Genomic DNA, 23,013 nt, shown 5'->3' on the forward strand with positions numbered 1-23,013 from the left:
CACGTGGCACTGCTCTATGTACTTCGAGACATCACATTCGCGTGCTGTACACCGGCTCCGGCGCATCGGTCGGTCGCGCCGCGTCCCTAGATATAAAATCACGTAGTAAATCAGACCATGAGACGAGAGTTAAAACGTGCGCGACGATGAATCATCGATGAAGTGCGCCTCGCTCCCCGTTCGGACGAGGTAGTCGACGAGGTAGGAGGAAGAGAACCGTGTGAAAACATTGCGTTAAGCCGCGTTAAGACCGCTCACGGGCGCTCCGAAGTTTGTACGTGAAGTAGTGTTCGCTCAATAAAGAAGTGAAAATGGAAGAGTGAAGGAGAAGGGTGAAGTCGGAGCGGTCGCCGAGCCATGAGTGAATCCTCGGATCATCCGTGTGATCAAAATAGCAAGTGTGAAAGTGGATATTGACGAAGTCGGTGACGCCTGGATGAGAGCGCGACTTCGCTACCGTTACTTCGCCGCAGCGTCGGGGTGTGCATGTCGGCCGTCGCTGCGTACCACCAGGCCTGCTTCTCAAAGACCACTGTGTGTGTATGGACGAAGATGAGCTAACTTGCATTATCGGAGATGGTCGATGAAGTCGAGGCCAATCCGGACCGCTAGGTAAATACCGTTCTTTACGTTTCGCTGGACTTATTAATTTACGATCATTGAGAGAGAGAGAGAGAGAGAAAATTAGTTGACTTACCGACTACTGACCGGTAGTTTTCACTGGAGGAGAGGGAGGTCGGGATCCTCGAGCGCGAAACGCCTGGACGACATTAGGCTCGTCGACTTGGTAAGTCAAGTAATTTCTTCATTTCGCAAACTAATCCGCCAGTGCCACAGGCTTCTTACGGGCCTCTTCCAATTATCCAAAGATTGCGCATCCCGAGAGTCTTCTTTATTACAGCCAGCGAATACCAACCAATAGACTGACGTAATATCAATGTTATAATTTCCCACTCGACGATGTAACTGTAATATAACACACGCGTTCTAATGCATTTAACTGTTACTGTTAGTGTTACTGTTAGTTGGTGTTTATTTATTTTTTGGGTATATATATTTATTTAGTTAGCTCACGCGTCAAGAAGGGACTTGGTTTACAATTTCTACTTCGATCGAACTCATTCATCCGCGTCTTATAACTATCTGACAACTAGACAAGATGTTCTAATGTTTAAATATCTCACAGGCAATACTTCTATATTCACCTTCATTTCTTTTCTACTTAATTCTTGCAGTAACCCTGAACAATTTATCACTTCTCACAACTCTTTACTTTCATCCCTTATTCCTCTTATCTATGTCGCTAGCTTTATCTCTTTCCTCTTCTACAAGTTCTTCTCTCTCTCTTTTCATCACTTACGTAATATTCCCTACAATTGTATTCAACTCATCATCTCATATTCTTCTTCATTTTTCGTCCTTATCATTACCTAGTTTCTTCAAACCATTATCTTATTCTACGACATTCTTCTATATAATGTTTTATACATAATCCTGTTCTTGTCCACAGAACATAATACTCATGCATTTCTTCCCCAATCGATATTTATTCGGCTAAATCTTAAGATTTACGCTTCTTAATTTAACTAAAGCCCTAACCTTATTTCCCATCCTCAGCGAGCCTCTCTTATTACATTATTTTTGCTTGATTACTCCGAACCCGATAGACCTGGCGTCGACATGCTGAGAACCGAACCCCGTTGGTTTTCTTTTGTAACGCCCGATCATCGATGAACGATCACACATAGCACGTATACGTCGCGCGTCTTCAGCCTGCTTGAGATAAATAACAATCGGCTTACGATCTAATTGTTATCTTGAACGAACAGGTGACTCACGTCGAGAAAGCGTTGCAACCCGTTCGCCTTCATAGTTCTCGTTCGGCACCTGTCGGCGCATCGCAAAAATCCAAGAAGCACCGGTCGCGAAATCGCAAAGTTCTCCCCGCGACTTCGCTTAGCACTACGCGTGGGACTTTGCCTTACTCGATCGATATACTCGCTTCTATAAGCATACGCGTAATAATAAGTGCAGATGGATCGCCGGTATTAGAACTTCTGCGAAGAGACGGCCGGGGAATCGCGAGTAGAGTATAAAATGTTATTTCTAACGCACTTTGCTTTGGAGACAAAAAAAGAACATTTAAAAATCAAATACAAAGTGTACATCCCTCAAAAATAGCAAAAAAAAAGAACGAAGAAAAAGCCATTTCCCAATTTTCGTTATTGAAAGATACAAATTTTCTCACGTTTTTTCTGGCGCACTTCCAGTCAGAAAATGAAAATCAAGCAAAACCATTTCAAAATTGAGGTATAAATCCCTCAAAAACGAGGTTTCAAACTCTAAGAATCCTCAAAACTGCTATCTTCTACCACGAAAATTGTTGTCGAAATTTCTGGCGCACCCGGGATTGGGAGATTAAAAGTCGATAAGAAATCATCAATATATTTATTTACTTCTATTTAGTTTATTTATTTTTATTTATAATTTCCTCATAATTTGGTAAGATAATACAATTTCATCGGCCTGTTTTACGAAGTTCTTGTTTCATACATTTGGTTTCTCGAATAAATCACCAAGCATATCGTCTTTGATTTAGCAGTGACAATACAAGCTTGTGTTAAGTATCGAACAATGTACAAAGGTATTATTACTGTGACCGATAATTTGACAATGGCATATTTTCTCCCAGTGACTTCATGTGCAACAGGTACGGTGATATCGAAGTCCAGCGACTTCAGCTACGGCTGCGATACAAGGCAGAGTGACATCGTCTGCTTGAAGAGTGATTTATTTTTCGTTTTGCCCCACAAGAACAACGTAATCTGCGTCATCTTCATATTTGCTTCTGTTAAGGATTCGATGGAAGTCGAGTGCCTACCGGTGCGATTGTCAGCCCGGTGGGACACGACATGGCGAGGTTGCCCACCCGCAAGACGCCGCTCTCGACGACGTTCGGGCCCGCCTGTCTCGCGAAAGCGAGAACAATATCAATATTGTTATGTAATATATCAATATACAATATATCATCTATATTTTCTAATTCTTCATTTTTCCATCCATTTAGAGTCTTTTCGCGATAAATTTTCATTTTCTGACCGGAGGTGCGCCAGAAAAAATATGAGAAAATTTGTATCTCTCAATAGCGATTGTGAGGTGGCTTTTTCCTCGTTTTTTTGTTGGCTATTTTTGAGAGATATACACCTCGTTTTGGATGGTTTTTAGATGTTTCTTTATTTCCCGAGCGAAGTGCGTGAGAAATTTTATACTTGACTATCGTGGAGCGATTTTTCTTTTTTTCGAAACCGGTCGCCGAACTCCAGCGAATTTCATTAATGTTCGCGAAGAAGGATGTCTATGACCCTCATATACCCGGATGTAGACATTGCTATTGCAGCAAAGCGGAGGCGTACGTTACGTTTGCTGTACAAATCTATCTATAGCATTCATCGGCCACATCGCCGTACATATAGTTGTCATGACAAAGGAACCCGAGGAACGACCGACGATGTCTTCTCCTTGCGAGCCGCGCTCTGTGCGTTATCGGTTAATGAAATTTCAAACGCCTCTCTCGCGCACGGAAAAATAAAGATTAGCCGCAGCAGTTAAATTAGCTTGTTAACATATGGACACATAAAAACTTTAGCAGCGTACACTCTAAGTTTCTCAGAGTGAGTTCCGAATTAGAATGGCGGTATTTTCACTCGTTCGGAGTGAGTCCGGACTTTTAAAAGAAATCTAAATAAATTTCTTTTAAAAGTGCTGCGGCAGCAAATTCTTTTCCCGCAAAGGAGTTCCGCTACAGCAGCAAGTTGCTCGCTAAAGCTTTTCAGGCCTTCATACGTTATAACTAATTCACTGCTACTGAAACAGCTGATCTTTTTCCTCCGTGCGAGAATTCAATTGATTAAAAAGCGCGCCGATATATTTTTCCGCCTCGAGCGGGATGGGTTAAGGCCGATTATTCGACGCGCTCCTCGCGCAGAGGATGTGGCGGATATTCCTCCGCAGGGAGCGTGCGACCGAGGGCCGGCGAGAAATCCTCCTTCAGGAACTATGTTGCGATCGCTAGAAAGCGGCACGCAAAGAAACGACAAACTACTCTCTCGCTACCGGCGCGGCAGGTGGTAGTACAAGGTTATACACAGGACGTACACTAATGCAGAACTACAAAGAAGATACCCGTAAGTGGACCGGTGAATTATGAAAGAACTTCTCTCTCTCTCTCTCTCTCTCTCTCTCACTTTTTCTCCTCGAAAGGGTTCCACGGCTGATTATGTCGACGTTGCATCGACGATAATCCAAAGGGTGAAGCATGAAACATTCATCCTGCTCGTATCGACGGAGCGATGCTCAACAGAAATAAGGACAGGGAGACGGATAGACGGACAAGGAGGGGTGCACATTAGAAATTCCATTTTTCGAAACAACATCCCAACGAGTTTCTCTACTTTGAGCGCTGTCGGAACGACGCTGGCGAGTCTTGTTTGCGTCTACCGAGGCTCGTCGATCAGCGAGATCGTCCTGCAGAAATAACAGATTTTCCAATGGCGATATCGTGAATGACATTTGCCCGTCGTGGAGGATAAAATAAGAAACAAATTAACGCCCGCAGCGTTCTATTTGCGATTTGCGGCGACGGCAAAAACGCACGTTGCGTCGGCACTTGTAGGAAAAAAAAATTAATTGAAAAGCAGAACGGGATGGCAGTTGTAGCGACGTTAGCCGGCCGCTTTATCGTAAGCGAGTTATCATTAAACCTTGAGTAAGCGTGTCACTGTATACGGTTGTAGATAAGTGAGGCATTAGCAGCTGTAATGCATACAATGTTGCTTAGCAAGCTCCTGCTTGTCGAAACACGCAGATATCGAGCGTTCAGTACATACGTAATTTCGAAGACTGGCGGAGTTACAGAAAAGAGTATTTAGTTCAGCACTATTCCAGTGTTTGCCTTAGATGATTTCAGATCTCATCTAGACGAAGATGAGATGAAAATCCAAAAAATTCATTTTAGATGAGACGATGATTTTGTTTTTATCTATAATGAAAGATAAGTAGCGCTACTTATCTAGATAATTTTCTTGTTAGTAGTGTTTTCGCGAGAGGTTTTATAAAAATTTATAATAAAAATTACGCAGATCATAAAATTGCGCAACGGTCAATTCGCCAATGCAATTGCTCTATTTAAAGATCTAACAAAAAAGACCGATAACCATTTAGATTGCTCTCTAATCACTGTTTTCTGCACGCAGTTATTATTTCAGTCTATTTCTAATAAAACTCATGTCAGATTACTGACGGTGCTCTTGAAAAGACGCGGAGGACGTCGTGGAGGCATTACGGAGATAAAGAGAGAGATAAAGAGAGAAAGAGGCCAGGAGAAGGAAAACAAGCGCAGCGAGACATCAACGTGATCGACTCTCTTGCGTGCGCGAGGGTCCCTTCTCCGGTCGTCCTTCCGGCTCCCTTCGCCGCCTGCGCCGAAGGATGCGCGCCTCCTGAGCGGCCAATTGAAACCGGCCTGTCGCGCCGAAGGGCTCTCGAAAGGGCCGTGTCACGCGTGTAGTGTTAAATAGAGGGGGAAGACGGCACCACGCGGTTCTCTCGGCACCACCGCCGAGGCCCGCGCGCACCTTCGCGCGCGTGACAGTCTCGGTGGCACGTGGACGCGTATCGCGGACGGGCCGCCGCCTCCAAGTGGTATCGAACGCGGAGGAGCCGAGTGTTATGTTTGCTGCGGCACCGTTCGGGCGGCTGGTGATCTCAGCGCGCGCGAAATGCCCGATAAGGAAGAAATGCATCTCGCCCGCGTCGTCGTGCTCCCACGTCGCGCAATTACTCCGGCGATGGTAACGAGATACGGCCGTCCGCGAGAGTGTTCCTCCGGGCTCGACCAAGTGCCAAGTACCGTCGGCTACTGGACTCCCCTTGGTGTTTCTCGGCGGAGCCACTGAAGTTTCTCCTAAAGGGAAGAGTAGAAGAGAGGGAGAGAGGAGAAACGCGCTTATCGAGGAAAATTATACAGTTATTTCCGGTATTAGCTGTAATACTTTCACAGTTTCAACTACGGGAATAGCAGCGGCAGTGCGCACGTGAAGGTCATCATCATTGACACCTTGCTGGGGGAACCGATTCTCCCGACTAATAATTCTTTTACCGTGATTCGATTATGTTCGCAAGTACGAAATATTTTTCTCTCCCGGTGTGCTGTTTTCGCGAAAGAGAGACACATAGGCGCTCGTAGAGGAGGGAAGAAATGACAAAGTAGGGGAGGAACGGAAAATGGTAAGATTGCGGGAATTGCACGGGAGGAGCGTGAAGTGCACAAATTCGTCGATGCTAAACGACGACTGAGAGCAACGACGGAAGGTGGCGAACGAAGCAAGTTCCGTCACCACCCTCTGCGACCGCGACCGAGAGCGAGAGAGAAGAGCGCGCGTTGCGTTTATAATACGTGAGAATTACAACGACGTACGTGTCTGATAGACTGAATTAATGATACATTGAATATGAATGCGAAACATTATCTGCAACTTTTTATCGTGCTTCGTTGTATCGTATCTATGCACGATTGCTTCACGATATTCACTTAGCTCCTGGATATGCCGACGCGAAGGTAATTTGCATTTCGTACTTCTTTTGTTATTAAAATTAACACAATCATTGTGACATCGGAAACATACACCGGCGACCGGCTGACGTGTCTAACTGCGGCGAGCTTATAATCATCCTTAGAAGAATTTAAGCGTATTTTTTGCATAAAAAATAGAAACAGAGAGATAACGCGATTGTTAAAAATACATGTACGTGCGACAATGCGCCGCTTAAAATATTGTTGAAAGTATTCCTTAAAAACGTATATATGTGGAGTATGAGAAAATTACACAGACGTATATATATAAAGTCACCGAAGAAAGTACGGCAACACAATCTCGTCAATCTCGTAATCTAAGCTGCGGACTTGCTTCCCACTTGTTAGCCGTAATTTCGTTTAAACGTTGATTGCCGTGTCATTTAGCAATTACATTCGCAGTTTTGATCGCAATGTTAAGCTGATTCTAATTACATTTCAGATACACGTTCGTAGCGTTCGCATGTTGTATTGATGAAACTTTTCACCGTACGTGGACGTTTCTCTTTTCATTTTTCAATTGCCTCAAGGGGGAATCGTTCCCTTCGCTTTCGAGTTCTTCGGTGCGATCGTAAATTTCCGTGCAAATGAGAAAAAAAGAGAGAGAAATGCATGTGCGTCTGACGAGGGAAAGAGATAGGGATAGAGAAAGAGAGACAGAGAGAGTGGCAAGGGAGGCGTGCATCGCGTGCGAAACGTAATTTCTCCCTTTTTCGTATGTTCTACACATCGTGCGGCGGACAGTCGATGCACAATGCGTACGAACGATCGATAAGAATCGATAGGAGGAGCCTTCTAACTAAAAAAGAAAAAAAAACACAGTAGAACAGTTGACATGTTGCGCACGAAGCTTCGCAATTATTGCCTTCCCTTTCATGAGTGCGTCTCTCTCTCTCTCTCTCTCTCTCTCACTCACTTTTCGCTCCCTCCCTTCTCTATGTATTATTTGCATCGCGAGACTTCGTTCAACTTCATCGACCAAAACTACTAAAGTATACCGTTGGCTTTTTAATACTTAATTACCTGCCTTTCCCCCCTTTCAACCGCGATTATTGCAGCGCGTGTTTCGCGCATGGAAGGGAGATGGAGGACGTCGCCTTTCTGAATACTTTTAAATGCGACCGGAGCAAAATATCCTGGCGAACTTTCGAGCGAGTCTTCGAGTCGCGCGTCACTTGACTGATCACGTCAAGGAAAATGCGATCGCGCGATCAGCAGCAGTAGGACGTCGCGCTGAAGCCGCGCAAGAGAAAGCCGCCGTCGCCGTCGCCGACGAGGGAAAAATCCAGCAACGACGAGTCGCTCGCGCGATCTCACCGGCCCAGGGTCACGATATCCCGCGGCGAAGAGCCGCACGGCCGGTCGGACGAGAGGAGCTCGACTCCTGAATTTAGCGGATGCACCGCCGACACCAACGTTCTCACCCGCGACGTCGTCGAGCTCTTCGAGAACGGGAACCGCCACATCACGTTGGAGGAGCGTACCACTTGCACACGGATCTCCAGCTCGATGGAGCTGCAGGAGAAGGACGCGATCGACGAGTGCTCCACGTGCAAGGACTGCGCGGAATGCCAGCTGCAGAGCAGCGCCGCGAAGACCCGCGAGACCGATGGCGATCTGACGAACGACGAGGAACACTTCGATTACTACGAGAGCGAGCTGAACGAAACGGCCTCTATGTCGAGCACGGTCACCTCGATCGACTACGAAGTTCCCATACTCGTGGACCTGACCAGTGAGGAGTCGAAGGCCACCTGGAAGCAAACGATCCTCAAGCGATTCGGCGACGGCAAGAGCGCGGAAATGTCGGGTGAGAATGCGAGTCAACACACGGAAAACGAACGGATCAGTGGATATATTAATCGTGTTGTACAGTCACACGACGACGTTTGAAGGTTGCGACACCTTTTTTTTTTCGTTGAGTTTCGCAACGCATCTCGTATCCAATAGGAAAACGTATCTCCTGAAAATTATTCAAAAACAGATTCTCCTATTGGACGGAAAATGTGTTATGAAACTCATCGAAAAAAAAGTGTTGCAATATTTAATTCGCCGGCTGTGTGTATATGTTTGTGTGTGTGTGTATGTGTGTGTACCTTACTTTGAGATGTCGACGTCAAAGAGTAAATATATGACACGTCGCCGGCCACACTCGGCACGTACAAATAGTCGCGCAAAATACGCACAATATACCTTCGCGAATGTCGTCAGTGTCAGATGTACTGACCTCTGAATATCTTTCTTTGCCTCGTTTAACGTCGCCTTTTAAGACTCTTTCGGTCTCATAACACAAAGGAGGAGGTATTCGCGTTATCTTGATCATTCATAGGCGTGCCGAAGAATACATAACACATGAAAGAATATCCAGATCTCATGAATAAGCTTATTCATTTTCTCACTTATTAACGGGGAGGTCAATTGTTTGAAGACAAAATGTGAAATTCTAAAGCAGATTCTGCCGCCGAATTGAATTATCGGTCTTACGTTATTTTTGGCCTCAATCCTTTAATTTTATAACATAGTAGGAGTTAAAAATTAGCAAAATAGGTTCAATCTCAATTTTAATAATATCAAAATAACAAATAAATCGGCTCTGAGTAATAAACAAATAATAAACACGAAATAGAACAAATAACAGCATGATTATTTTAGTGCGATGTAAGGAAGATCCTTTAAGATCCAAATCACATCGATCTGTGAAACAAATAATTTAATCGTCCTGACGTTTTGATCTCTAGTTCTCAGAAAAGGATCTGACTAGAAATCAAAACTGGAAGTAACATTTACACGTAATAGTCCGGACGATTAAATTGTTTATTTTACAGACCGATATGATTTGAATTTTACGGAATCTTTCCTCTCTCACTATGTCGCATTAAAATAACCGTGCATCAGCCTTTATTTGCCACTTTGCGTTTATTATTTGTCTAATAATATCATTTACTCCTGTTTTAACCTTGATGTCTCAAATTTCCATTCTCACTGTTTTAGCGTCATAAAATAGATTGTTTTTGGTAACATGAAAATTAAATCTGTAGAATCAAAAGTTCGAGAGAAAAGTTGTCGAGAAACAAGTGTCGGTATCGTTAAAGTAAGCTTTTATCATAGTCTACACAGAGAAACAGATTTCTTCGGATTTAGTAAAATTTCTTTAATTGAAACAAATACAAATATATATATGTATATACAATTCATATTATGCAGATGTTGCTTCCAGAATATACTTATAACATTCGATTAATACATGGAACGTCGCGAATGAGTTTACAATACACTCTGAGAATGTACAGAAAACAATATGCTACACGATATTCTCCAAAAATATTGTAGAATCCTAAACATCACTATTAATCATTGCCAATAGATACTAATCAGTGATACATCGATTCCGCACAGACTATTCACATATGGATACTAAAATCTACGTTTAGAAATGTCGACATAGAGCCCACGCGGATATCACGTCGATAAACTTACATGGATATGTCCACATAGAATCTACGTGGATATCACGTCGATACATTCGCATCCACGTAATCCACGAAGGAACGTGGAATCCACGTCGATTCTACGTGAATGTTCCCATCGGGATAACACCATCTTCTTTACTAAATATGAGGAAATTTTTTTCTCTGTGTATAGGCCGAGTGGGCGCAAACTATCCTGGAGGCTTTTGGTTCCTCGCTGCAGTCGTCTTCGTTTGATGACGTCAGAAGCGAGAAAACACATGCCCGAAATTTTCGCGAAATACGTTGCACTGAAAAATTGCGTTCATAAAATGACACTTGAGGTCGATAGAACGCATTTGTAAAATATTCCGAAAAATGTTCTCCTCGCTCTAACAATCGATGAGTAACCGTAAGCTTAATACGGCGACCCTCCTTTTTGGCCCATTTTTCTTTCACGACCTCGTCACGTTTATTTCACGGCAATTTATCGATTTTTAAAGCAAAGGGAAAGTGTCCGGAATATTTTGCGAATGTCGCTCAGTCGATCACAGCTATCGTTTTATGGGTATATTCTTTGATTTCGCCGGTGAATTCCGCAGGAATTTTAACTGCACCTTTCCTCGCTTCTGACGTAATTAATCAATATGGCTGCCGCGGCGAAACAGGAGCGCCAGAGCAGCATTTAAATTGCGACTCGAATGGATGTGCAATCAGTCCTCGACTTATGCACGTGGATGGTTCCACAAAACCCTACGTATGTCAGATCTGCCCTGAAGTGTACACACTGCATACAAGCCCGAATACAAACAGGGCAGTGCGCCATTACGTGATTTTCCGCAGGTAATGCTACTACTATTACTACTACTAGTAGTAGCAGCGGTTAAATTTTACACCACGAATTCTCGACGTAAGTTCGGCTCTACTGAAAAAAGGATTTGGTAATAAGTTTAACTTAATTAAAATTTAACTATGTAATAGCTAAACTTAACGAAAATTTGACTGTATAATTTAAATATAAATAGGAATACTAAATCTGAAAGAAACGTTTTCTTCTATATTCATATGCAATACTGTAGTTCCGTATATTGTATATTTAATATACGTATATTTAATATATAATATATTGTATATTTAATAGACTAAATTACTTGTTTGCAGTAAGGAAATATTTGGTCGGCAAATATTCAGCATATTTTAATACTCATCGCGAAAATCCTTTCTTCACGTGTGTCAGATCTACGTATGTCGAGGGCCTGCCTGTGGAAAATTCCACCTGAATGAAATTCAATCCCTGACTTTTCCTCGCTCCCTTTGCAGAACCTCGCATCATGATAGCCGACAGTTCGAGCAGGTTGCAGCGCAGCGGCACGGGCGGCAGTTTGGCGACCGCCTTGAGAGATCGCGGTCCTTGCGTGATCCCCGTGCAGCCTAATCGCTCGCTGCCCATTCGGCCGGCGCCGCCGATGCCGACGAGGTCGGCGTCGATCGTGACGTCAAGGAAAGCGCGCTCGCCGATCCTCCTCAAGCCGTCGAGACCCGCGAGCGGTTTGGACGTGGTCGAGGTCGTGCAGTCCGAGAAATCCCGCGCCCTGACGAACGAGTTCCTCCCGTTCGGCCGGCAGGACGGCAAGAGCGATGACGGGATGATGCTCGCGGGCGAACTTATCGGTCGGACGGATTACGTTCTCCCGGACGTGCGAACTAACGTCGTGCAGGTGGTGAATCTAAGAATCGGAGATCGCGCGAGCAACTCTCACGGCGACGCTCGATAAGGAAACGTCGACTGTTTCTACGCTTGCAACGAAGCACGACACTCTCTTATCGTTGCACCGTTACAGTATAATACTATGTTGTTTGAGCCTTTATTTCGGCCGGCGGCCTGCAATATCCGCGGATTAAAGCTCGGAAATTACCTCGCTCAGTAAGCGAGAAATCGCGTGAAACGCAGCGTTATTGGGATATTATTTTATAACGTGTAACGTTTCTCAAACACGTGGTTCTTAACGTTGTGTGTGCATCCGGATAACGTGTAAGACCGGGATATAAGACGTCCTTAAGACGCCTCTCAGTCACTTACGAACGTCTTTAAGACGTCTTACGTCCCGATCTTGGAAGTTATGTTATCCGGAGATTGTTAACAGTGTTTAGCTCAAACGTTAAAAGTAATATTTCTATATTATAATTTTAATATTTAGAAATATTGTATCAAGTCAAGTAACGATTTGCAAAACATTTATAAAATATGTTGAAATGCCTATAAAATGTCCACGTCAAATTAATATTTTCGAAGAATGATCTAATATTTCTTGCGTACTGGATGACACGTATTGTCGATCTTCTGTAAAAATGATGTCTACTTTTTACAGATTACGCAGGAGATCAATAGCGTGAAAAGAAAGAGCAGCGACGATCGGGATAGGGAATATGAAAAAGAGATCACCAAAGACGTGAAAAAACGGAGGAAATCGCACGAAGTGGACGCGAATCACACGCGCGACGAACGCATCGAGAATATCTTGAAGGAATATTCGAGAACGTATTCCAGTAATTTGGCCGACAAAGGAGAGAGGAAGTCGCAGCATGTAGTGTTGGGATTGTGGGACGGTGACAAGAGGTGTTCGCCGTCGGTCGTAGTGTCGACCACGGAGGCGGAGAAGACGAAGGAAATCTGCAACAAGGTTGTGCCGCCTCTGAGATTGAAGAAAGTTGTGCGCGAAGGTAATATATTTCTGCTTGATATTGGAAAAAATATTATTTAATTTGATCGAATGTCGATATAAAATGCAACATCTATCGCTTAGTTTAACGATCAACATTTTTCTGGTTTTTATGCGCACCGACCACTTCTCCGGTGAACACTGACCAATAGTAAAGTAACATCAATGTTATAATTTCCGCTCAACAGTCTAACTTATATAACACGTGTATCATATGTGAATGGGAAATTATAATATTAATGTGATATTATTATCAGCAGGTACCCACTGGCTCGTATTTTATAATTTGACTTTGTAATTCGCTGAAGATAGATAATGATTTGAATACACGATTTATGTAATTAGTGACTATCAAATACAATCTTCGTTTATAATGTTCGCCTAAAATTCGTGACATTTGACTGTAAATTGCTTGTTTGTTTATTTGGTTTCTTTTCTATTAAGTGATTGTACGTCAAAAGAGTTTTTGCATATTATTGTATCGACAGAAAAAAATTAAAAATACCAGGAAAATAAAGTGAAATATTAGATTGAACACCAAGAAAAAGAAGAAATGAAACGAGAGCCCAGTAAGCCTGAAACACTAAGTCAACTTTTCGAAACGTTGATTTTACGTGGATTTTGTAAAAATTTGGACATAATATTTCACAAATATTTTTCAACTGTCACTTGATAATGTAATATTCCTAATAATATAACATATTCCTAAATATTAACATCATAGTGTAGAAATATTATTTTTAACGTTTGAATCAAATATTATTAACAATGACGTTGCATACAACATTAAGAACTACACATTTGAAAACGTTACGTTATTATAAGATATCATTGCAATAACGTTGCATTAATGATTTCTTGCTTACTAGATATACTCCGTGAGTCGCTCATTGTCTGGGAAAAAAGGATCATACGCGAAATTTGCCCATATACGACCAATCACATATGTCCACGGCGAAGAAATACCGTCGTTTATAAATTATACGCAAATAGAATCGAAGTGCGCTTCTAACAGCGCACGATATCGACCTTTGATTAAGTGGCATCATCCTTTTTTTCTAGACATGTATGATTACATATGTGACCGCATATATATAATATTCACGTGTAATTTTATATAATTGGATATAATCATATGTACTTATTTCTCCCCGAGTTTTTTCTGGTTCTCCTTGAATAGCACAATTTTTATCTTCTCTCTCATTTTGCTCAGCGAGTACTATCGCCGAGTACCATAACGTGGAGGTGAGCGCCGAGCCGGGCAACGAGTTGAATTATCGCATCGTTACCGGCGCCACGCCGCGGCCGGAATCCCCGTCCGGCTACTCCGCGTCTTTTTGGAGCAGCATGGACGCGGAGGGGGACGTCGACGGCAGGCAGACGCTGCGGGACAAGAACCGGCGGTCCTCGCCGAAGACGAGCGACGGCTACAAGATCAAGTACCGGCGCAACCGGCTGCGGCAGAAGCTGCGGGAGCTGCGCGGCAAGGCGCTGGAGCTGTCGCACGAGATGGCCGTCCGCAGCAACAACGGCGACACGAGTCCGCAATGCAGCACGCGGCTGCGTCAGATGATGAACTGTTACGAGAAGCAGATCGAGAACGTCTCGAAGTTGCTGTGCAAGCTCTCCGCCTCGATACCGCCGAGCGCGAGTAACGACGTGGTCGACCTCGACTACGAGAACGAGCTGGACGAGGAGGCCGAGCGAACCGCCATTGACAGCGGCGGAGTCGCGGCGCAGGTGGTCAACGGGCTGGCGGCTTCCCCGTCGCCGCCGAAGCTGTCGCCACTTTCTCCCATCGACTACGAGAAAATCAAGTCGCCGGACAGGATGAGAGACAGCCCGCCGGTGTTGCCCAGGGTGTACATCGCGATCCAGCCGACGACCCTGGGATTTATGAAGAATTTCAGCGCCGCGAAGAACTGGCACGGAGGAGGAGACCGCGACGACACCTCGTCAACGATCGAGATCGGAGTCAAGGTCCTCGACGATGCGGAGCGGACGATCATTCGTGACGGTGCGACGACTAATGAGCCGGCTCTATCCCCGGTGTCGTCGTTCGAGGACGGCCCGGCGGAATGGGACGCGGAGGTGCTCTCGCCGAAACTGTCGGACTTGAAGAGCCCGGAGGTCGGGGAGAAGGTCCAGGTGGACACGAAGACGTTCGACGACGGAGCCGGACACCGGCGTTCGACGCCCTCGAACGACTTTCTCCTGGACGCGACGATGAACATCGAGATAGACGGAGGCGACACGAAGGAGCCCGCCGACGTTCAAGGCTGCCACCTCGAAGAGGTGGTGACGCAGACCGCCGAAATCCAGGCTGCGAGTGGCTCGGCACAAGCGGCTCGGGAGAAGCAGGAGGACGAACTGGAGCGGAACCGACCGAGCGAGGCGTTACCTTCCTCCGGTCCGGTCCCCGAGGAGACCGAGAAGAACACGGAGCAGGCGAGCTACGACCCGGTGGAGCAGGTCAATAGCGAGGGTAGAACGGTCGCGCCCATCGTGGCGCAGGAGGTATCGACGATAGTCGCACGGCCGCAAGTAGCCACGTCCAATGTGATGAGCATCCTGCAGCTGCAGTCGAATTACTACGGCTCGCCCGTCGCGAGGGACAACGTGGTCTTTACCGGCGTTATACAGAACACGAGGAACGCGCAAAAGGTAAAACAGCCTGGAGAAAGCATTTCCTATGAGAATGCGAAAACAGTGTAAATCGAACCGAAGGAAACCCGGGAAAAAATATCACGTATGATCCGTTTCTTCCCGGGTAAACGTAAGGGACTACGATGGATTGATTGGGAACAATGGGAGAAGCATCGTTTGTAAGATATTTAAATCTAGATTTCGTTTGATCGAATGGTTACGAAGTATGGATGAATGAGCGTGGTTAAGGTAAAAGAATTGTAGACCGAGTCCCTTGGTATTAAGCTGAAGTATATGTTCAGATTAGATTTGAAGAAAGTATTAAAGCGTATTCGACGTACTCAGGTGACGACGAGCGTGAGCCAATCCGTGGCCTTGAATCCAACGATGCCTCTGGTGTTCGACCAGTCCGGGTCCGCCGTCAGCAGCTCGAACCAGCAATGCGTCGTGTAAGTTTTCTTCACCGGCACCTTCGCAAACCTTTACAGACTTGATCCACCAGTCCATCTGACGTGTCCATTTCACGTGACAGCCTGCCGAACAGTTGCAACAACGAAGTCGCCCAGGAGAGCGCCGGCCAGCGGAAAGAGGGGAATCGCATTATGACGGAGCAGTTTCCCACACTGGGCAACTGGGTGACGCGCATGTCGAAGAAGCAACCTACCAAGTCGAAGTCTAAACTGCCGTCCGGAGTGACGCTGCCAACTGTTTCGACAGCGGAGGTCGCTCGCGTGAGTAGCCAGTGATCGTCTCCGCCGATGTCGAAATGAATTTCCGAAACTGACATTCCAATCCTCTTTGCGTCCAGGTCCCCGGAGTGGAGGCGCAGAAGGTGCGCGCGAGCGTGCCGAGCAGCGTGATTCGGAGCAACATAGTCAACGTGGCTCCCCAGTGGAACACGGAGAGGTGGCAGCGCCAGCAGCATCAGCAGCGTCAGCAGCAACTGTACGCCGCAGCGGCGGCGTCGTCAGCTCCGCCCGCAGTCCGGCCGGGAATCTGCCCGCCGATCTCGGTCACCCAGTTCTACCCGTCTAATTACCCTGTAAAAAAGACATCTTATTTTCGTTACTTCGTTATTTAAGTTATTTGTTATTCATTTTCTGTTTATCCTCTATTTTACAACAAATATTCCTTTTAATCAAAATTGCTTTAATATATTGCCGGGATAATAACAATAATGATCGTGTTATAATAACGAACAATATAAATAACGAAGAAATATTTACCTAAATATCAATCGAGTGACGCTTGACTCTGGTATCGCAGATCGATCCTTACGGCAACGGCTCGGCCTTCGGCTACCACACGATGTGCCCGTACGGCGACTATCCCTATCATTCGCGGCTGCACACGGCTGCCGCGACGGCGCCGCCGATGAGCGGCTACCAGATACCGCTTCAGGACCCCTCGCCGCTCCGGCAGATGCAGCAGCTCGACAAGCGTTTCCCGGCGCACCTGCAGGATGCGGCGACGCGGCACTTCGCCACGGACCTCCTCAAGTACCCCGCTTTGTCCGCGGCGGGCAACTATCAGCACACCGCCGCCGGCTTGGAGTTCGACCGGCTGCGAACCGCGACAGCGGCCACGCAACAAAACGGCACCACCGGCGCGTCCGCGGCTTGCCTGCCGCCGCCGCCGCCGTTGTTGCTGCCGTCCCCGCAGCCGCCGGCCCCGTTGCAAACCTCAGCGGCCCAGCAGACGTTGGCGCGCGCTCCCCTGGCTGGCTATTCATCAAGCGCGAGTCAGTTAGGCCGGAACAGGATGATACCGGACGTCGTGGCCGCGGCAGCGGCAGCTGCCGTCGTGGCGGCAGCTTCCTTCGGCCGGCAACGAGGCCCTCTGCCGCCCTACGGGAGGCCCGACGCGGACATGGTGTCCGGAGGCATCGGGGCGATGATCGACAGCGAGTCCACGCAGCTGATGGCGAACCGGGCCGCCAGTCGCGAACGACTGCCCGAGCAGGTGCAATCCGCCGGGGTGGCTCATCCGAACTCGCGCATGAACAACGCCGGTTATCACCAGTTGCAGAACTTGATCCTGGATAGGCTGCCCTACGTGAAAACCGACGACGCTTATTCGCAGCCGGTCATCTACGGCGAAAACGCCGGCCAAGAGGCGTCCTCCGTGTCCTCGTCGGCGTACAAGGCTAACGTCGCGCTCTCGTCGTTGATCACGAAGGAGGCCGTGAGGAAGGAGAGCCGTAACTGCGACACGCCGCATCTGGGAAAGGTGAATCGCAACCTGGACACGACGAGTAACCTCGAGTGCTCCAACTGCGGCCTGACCGGCTCGATGTTCAAGTGTCTCGGCTGCGAGGCGGCTTTCTACTGCGACGAGAGATGCCAGACCCGTCACTGGAGCATCCACGTGGAGAAGTGCCCGAAGAGGATGCCTAAATTGAAGAAGCTTATCTGAGAAATTCGTCGTAGGAATTCCGAATCATCGTCATCGTTCGGTCGAGCTGCGGACTCCGAATAAGAGAATCGCGGATCCGGTATCTTCTATTCGAGGTTCAACGCTCGTGAAACGAAAGATGTGCGACATTTACCACCATTGTCTCGATATTCTTGCCGTATGTATAGGGTGGCCCAAGCTAATCTCGATTGCTCCTGGGTGGCGCGCCCGAACAGAACGGGTGACACCGAGCGGAAAAGTCTATATTGCCATTTTGCAAAATTCGCAATAGTTGGTGAGGAATTATTTTTGTGTGATTTTGGGACACCCTGACCCTTATGTGTCTCTAGTCAGTGTGTATGGTGAATTTTAACGAACGAGTGCAAGTTACACCATCTTGCAGTCGCGTCGGATCTGTACCGTAATGTGATAAAGTGTGCCTGGTCGTAAAGCAAACGCTTATTTGTCATTTTATGGCGCTTCACTCATGGTCTAACGTTTCTCGTTCTTGTAAATTAAATTGCGAACTACAAAGTACAAAAGGCTCAACGCACCACGCATCATTCCCACGCGATATATATATATATATCGCGTGGGAATGATGCGTGGTGCGTTGAGCCTTTTGTACTTTGTAGTTCGCAATTTAATTTACAAGAACGAGNTACATGTATTGTGCAATATAATCATAATACGGAGGGTAATTGTAATATGCATATTAATAATTATTACACGTCAGTTCGTCGGTATGTATTATGTGTCTCGATGTAACGAGTGTTACGAACGTGCTACCTCTCATGTACCTTACGCGTGATCATAGCGATTAAGAGATTCGACTGCAAACTAATTTTACTCATTTTACAAACGCGAGAAATCGATAAAAGAACGCTTTATCGGGTATTTGTGTCAAAAGATCAGCTAGTATAACATGAAAATTACCCTTTTATTGTTAAATGTCTTTATTATTATGTCTTCAAAAGTGCGTTACTTTGAGAGAAATAACGCTCAAAAAAAAATTTTATATATATATCTTAACGCTTCTTATAATTGTTATGTATGTGAGACAAAATCATCGTCGACAGACGACGTTTTTTATACTTTTATAAAAATTTCTACCTTGTGAAGAAATTCTAGCACCAATTTGTTTAGATGGATACAAATAAATGGATGGAAAATAAATGATGATAATTGACGTAAACTGTATTTATAAAGTACCTGCGTAAAAGTTACTATTTTCCGGAGTACACAGTTCATCCGCAGGCTGCAAACTTATTCCTGAATACATATCATGTATGTATGTGCATATTTATCCAGTACATTCCTCCAAAAAGCAGTTAAAGTACCAAAAACCCTACTATAAATGTTTTAATTTCAACCAAAATAAGTGATAAATAAATATTCCCATTTACAAGGGAGAATTAAAGTTTGCTCGCGTTTTCTTTATTTTGGTCGATTATTTGATTCAGAAATTTGTGAGCTTCTTGATAATAAGGACTTGTCTCCTTGGCGACTCTTTCCATCCAAGCAGCCAAATGTGGTCTTCCTTTTTTCGGATCATAACCAGCCAAGCCTATCGAAAGAAAGAAAAAAAGATGATTTTCTTATTGCTCAAATTATAGGCATGATCACACATCGTAATGCACCGAACCAAAAGATATATATACGACTTACGTGATTGTTCAATCTCACAAGCACCAAATATGTCAGCTACACTGATGGTATCTCCAGTTAAAAACGGTTTATCTTTTAGCCATATATTTTCGATAACGTCGAGACAATCGCTCATTTGCTTTTTGGATTTTGCCACTTTTTCTGGCTCGGGTGGCCTCCTTTTCAAAATGGGGATGAGATACTACACAATATTGTAAATAAGAAAAGAACGGTTTATTGTCAATGCGTGCAATAATATATGAAGAAAGTGTTACCTGCGTTAAAAAGTATGTACTGCAAAACAATCTTGTATTAAGATGTTGCCATTCCAGATATTCGTCAACTTTGGCCTGACGTTTCGAATCAGAGGGATACCAGTGATCATCCACTTTGAATTCTCTAGTTATGTATCGTACGATTCCTATGCTAAAAGAGTTGAAAAGATAGTTTAAATAATGACAGATAAAAATGTATGTTCCACTTACTGGAATTAATAATAATAATAATACCTATCTGGAATTAATAATACCTTTCAGTGAGTTTGAAGCCATTGTGGTCTATGGCAGGTACTTTCTTCAGTGGAAAAATTTTTTCATATTCCAGAGAAAATTGATCCATATTACTCAAATTTATTATATTTCGTTCAAAGGATAAATTGCAGACCTTGAGGATTATGTACATGGCTCTCGAAGGTTGCGAGATCAAGTCATAATACAACTTTAAAGACATAATTAAAAGAAATCTAAAATAAAATAAAGAAAATAAAATGGTAATAAGATGTGAATAAAATAAGATGCAAAGAAAAGCAAACTGACTAAATTAAATATTTTTAATAAGTGTGCTGGTTCTTCGACATTGGAAAATCTATGCATAAATTTTTCCCAATGCGCACAATTTAAATGACGCATTTTAATAATTGTATAACGTGAAATTATCGCTGTAGTAAGCTCGAAATCAAGATCGATCTCCGGTAGTTACCTTGAATTGTAAATTTATCTCAGCATATATCACTATACATGTCCAATTTGCTAATTATACCAACACTGAAAATAAACTTTCCTCTGATACGAATTAAAAAGAAACCCGAAGCATAAAGTTTGATAAAAAGAATACACATAAAGTTTGATGAAAAGAATACAGATAAACGCAGAGGTTATCAAGATGAAAAAAACTATCGAACTTTGATCTCAATCAGAATTAACATAACTACAAGTACAATTGCGTGTAAAATTTCTTACTACTTACGGTCGGTTTGCTCGACAACGAGTTAGTTCGCAATAAAAAACGGAATATTGAATTTGACTTCTGCAATGCAGATGTGGACTTTGAATACGGTTCGACGGCCGTATATATTTCGAATAGTGAATCGTTTCGAGAATCACAACAGGGACTCGACTGTGATAATAGTGGCGTTCGAATTTTCCAATACACCGATTATCCCACAAACTAACAATACGAAGACCCGCGTCAATAATTCTTACAGTTACAATTTAACAGCCTTTCGAAAACTTTAATTCCTTTCGCGCCTGAAACGCGAATAATTGTACACCAGTTGCATGTAACGTGATATCATTCGGATGAGCGAATTTTCCGTAATTCACTTACCACTTAATTCACAGCTGCGTGCAATCGTGCCACACTGTCGGCTTTCAGACCGAGAATGACGAGGAGAACCTCGATTTACTTCCTCGTCTACGAGAAGGGTCCCGATGACATATCTATTGCGCGACCTGATAACGGAAAAATATTGCGGACGACTCTCTCGTGTGACAGCCCTTCCTCGACATACAATTGGATACTCCAAATACCGATGCGCAGTAGCCCGGATTCACACGGTCGCTGATAGCGTCCGCACGTATCTGCGGGATTTGCATACGCGAAAGAGCAGATGGCGGCACCGATCAATCCGCCTGTCAGCCGAGCGCCGAGTACAAAAATGGCGGACTGCGAGAAAGAGGAAGCGCACAATCTCGTAAGTTATTTACCTTTACTTAATATTTATCTAATCATTCCGATGATCTTGCGGCCTTTGTGACTTACCATGAGATATCGCCCGCTTATCTGCCGCCAAACGTTGATCCTGTTTTATGGCTTGTCGATACGGTCTCTTGCAAGATGCATTTTGAGGTTATGTCGCGCCCTGTTATCCGGCCGTTTGACGTTTGTCGTCGTTCGTGTTCTTTGTTCATGTTCGAGTCGACTGACTTACCAATGTTCCCTCTGTTTTCAGCAAATGGAGTTCGAGTGGGTGCTTCGCGAGGAAGTGCACTCCTCGCTGTCGCAGCTGAAGAACATACTTATGGTACGTACACATTGAGACACGGGTGGTAAAGGTAAATCGCTATAGTTTCGTTGCTCTGCGTTGAATTTCGTCAGGCATGCGTACGCGTGTTAACAATATGTGTTTCTGTCCGAAGGAATGCGCCCAGCGATTTCCGTTGACGCTCTTCGGCAACGATCAGCACAACAAAACCGACCGATTTGTGTTCGCCGCTGCACACGATCAAGTCAAGTGCGTCGCAGTCCTCACCGGCGACAGTATCACAAATGCTGTGAGATATCTATGAATATAAAATCATAAGTGAGATCAGTCGTGTTCATGGAACTGTATGACCGTGCATTCGTTTTATCGCTGCGTGTCGCTGCTTGCAGGAGGTAAATTTCAAGGTTCAGCGGCAGCAAAACGTAAATATGAGGACGAGTATTCAGAACGAGCATCCGTGGAAGTTGCAGCAGATTCAAGACGCCGCTAATCATCTGCAGCAAGCCATTGCTCACATAGATAACGTGGATAGGCATTACCTTTTTAAAACATCGGACGAAGTCATGCATGTTCTAGGTAATATTCTGGGCTGTCTTCAAAGGAGCAGAACTAGCTTAATTGTTCCTAGGAAGAAAACGATCGACGATCTTATCAAGAGTCGAAATATGGTGCATATCTTCTATTTTGTTCTATCAAAGACATACACGCACACACATAACTGTGTGACTCTTGCGTAATCTGAATATCTTTGCTTGTAGAAATCTCTTAATCCGAACCTCCCGGAGAATCTGGCTATTAGTTTTTACATTCAGAGCTACAAGCTGGTTCTAGCAGTCTATCAGTTAGAAAACGCTCATGGCAGTGTTAAGTACGAAACCCAGCAGGCAGAATGCAGCGTGCCGTGGCTAAACGACGCCCTTGTGCTGCTCACTATAGCGCTGCAACTCTGTCAACGACTGAAAGATAAGGTTCGTCACTGGTTACCGGTTACTCTCGCGAAGATCTCAACTCAGTTCGACAAACTGATTGTTGCGTTGGAAACTTTTCAGATATGCGTGTTCTCCCAATACAAGGATTTTACAGTAGGTTCTCGTGTTCCTTCAGCGTTGGGCTGACAACCTAAGGAAATTTATGTATTTGAAACGCGACTTGATATATAGGATGGTGCTACGTGCAAGTGAAGAAGTTTTGGCCTCAACCGGTAACACACTTGCCCTGGCCTTCGTTTTTACATATGTTATTTGTTCCTCTCTCCCCCCCCCCCCC

General features: G+C 44.8%; 3 protein-coding genes and 1 long non-coding RNA gene across 8 annotated transcripts; 2 read left to right on the plus strand and 2 right to left on the minus strand.

Moving 5' to 3' along the window:
- Nucleotide 1: 1 nt before the first annotated feature.
- LOC106746778 lies at nt 2-16,330 on the minus strand. The gene is made up of 5 exons (XR_001374612.1): nt 16,108-16,330; nt 15,785-15,976; nt 698-966; nt 458-608; nt 2-86 (listed from the first exon to the last, which is right to left on the minus strand). It is a non-coding gene; the product is annotated as an uncharacterized LOC106746778 (long non-coding RNA).
- LOC106746774 lies at nt 522-18,406 on the plus strand. Of its 4 annotated transcripts, none has more exons than XM_014623781.1 (8): nt 522-612; nt 715-787; nt 12,447-12,798; nt 14,011-15,461; nt 15,789-15,892; nt 15,976-16,174; nt 16,252-16,485; nt 16,710-18,406. In XM_014623781.1, the coding sequence occupies exons 1-8, from the start codon at nt 584-586 to the stop codon at nt 17,856-17,858; spliced, it is 3,591 nt and encodes a 1,196-aa protein (XP_014479267.1). In that variant the 5' UTR covers nt 522-583; the 3' UTR covers nt 17,859-18,406. The 4 variants fall into 4 exon arrangements, with proteins under 4 accessions (XP_014479267.1, XP_014479265.1, XP_014479264.1 ...); XM_014623779.1 differs by lacking the exon at nt 522-612 and adding an exon at nt 11,398-11,795 and having other exon boundaries at nt 708-787; XM_014623778.1 differs by lacking the exons at nt 522-612; nt 715-787 and adding exons at nt 6,627-8,441; nt 11,398-11,795.
- A 369-nt stretch (nt 18,407-18,775) lies between these two features.
- Nucleotides 18,776-21,351, minus strand: LOC106746856 (glutathione S-transferase theta-1-like). 2 transcript variants are annotated; one of them, XM_014623949.1, is made up of 6 exons: nt 21,090-21,315; nt 20,730-21,010; nt 20,014-20,226; nt 19,760-19,910; nt 19,506-19,686; nt 19,010-19,404 (listed from the first exon to the last, which is right to left on the minus strand). In XM_014623949.1, the coding sequence occupies exons 3-6, from the start codon at nt 20,211-20,213 to the stop codon at nt 19,253-19,255; spliced, it is 684 nt and encodes a 227-aa protein (XP_014479435.1). In that variant the 5' UTR covers nt 20,214-20,226; nt 20,730-21,010; nt 21,090-21,315; the 3' UTR covers nt 19,010-19,252. The 2 variants fall into 2 exon arrangements, with proteins under 2 accessions (XP_014479434.1, XP_014479435.1); XM_014623948.1 differs by lacking the exon at nt 20,730-21,010 and having other exon boundaries at nt 18,776-19,404; nt 21,090-21,351.
- Nucleotides 21,352-21,372: 21 nt separating this feature from the next.
- Nucleotides 21,373-23,007, plus strand: LOC106746855 (protein rogdi). The gene is made up of 6 exons (XM_014623947.1): nt 21,373-21,456; nt 21,715-21,786; nt 21,902-22,036; nt 22,137-22,415; nt 22,506-22,715; nt 22,797-23,007. Exons 1-6 carry the CDS (start codon nt 21,373-21,375, stop codon nt 22,860-22,862), a joined length of 846 nt encoding a protein of 281 aa, XP_014479433.1. The 3' UTR covers nt 22,863-23,007.
- The last annotated feature ends 6 nt before the right edge of the window (nt 23,008-23,013 follow it).

The sequence above is a fragment of the Dinoponera quadriceps genome, unplaced genomic scaffold (assembly GCF_001313825.1).
Source record: "Dinoponera quadriceps isolate SergipeBrazil2010 unplaced genomic scaffold, ASM131382v1 scaffold1565, whole genome shotgun sequence".
Classification (NCBI taxonomy): domain Eukaryota; kingdom Metazoa; phylum Arthropoda; class Insecta; order Hymenoptera; family Formicidae; genus Dinoponera; species Dinoponera quadriceps.

Excerpts from the sequence above, each read along its gene's own strand:
- LOC106746774 (XM_014623778.1), top strand. The coding sequence starts at position 8,141 with ATGGAGCTGCAGGAGAAGGACGCGATCGACGAGTGCTCCACGTGCAAG. Across the intron at positions 12,799-14,010 it reads GAAGAAAGTTGTGCGCGAAG|CGAGTACTATCGCCGAGTAC; the intron begins GTAATATATTTC and ends CATTTTGCTCAG. Across the intron at positions 15,462-15,788 it reads ACACGAGGAACGCGCAAAAG|GTGACGACGAGCGTGAGCCA; the intron begins GTAAAACAGCCT and ends CGACGTACTCAG.
- LOC106746856 (XM_014623948.1), bottom strand. The coding sequence starts at position 20,213 with ATGTCTTTAAAGTTGTATTATGACTTGATCTCGCAACCTTCGAGAGCC. Across the intron at positions 19,911-20,013 it reads GGCTTCAAACTCACTGAAAG|CATAGGAATCGTACGATACA; the intron begins GTATTATTAATT and ends CAACTCTTTTAG. Across the intron at positions 19,687-19,759 it reads GTACATACTTTTTAACGCAG|TATCTCATCCCCATTTTGAA; the intron begins GTAACACTTTCT and ends AATATTGTGTAG.
- LOC106746855 (XM_014623947.1), top strand. The coding sequence starts at position 21,373 with ATGGCGGCACCGATCAATCCGCCTGTCAGCCGAGCGCCGAGTACAAAA. Across the intron at positions 22,416-22,505 it reads TTATCAAGAGTCGAAATATG|AAATCTCTTAATCCGAACCT; the intron begins GTGCATATCTTC and ends CTTTGCTTGTAG. Across the intron at positions 22,716-22,796 it reads GTCAACGACTGAAAGATAAG|ATATGCGTGTTCTCCCAATA; the intron begins GTTCGTCACTGG and ends GAAACTTTTCAG.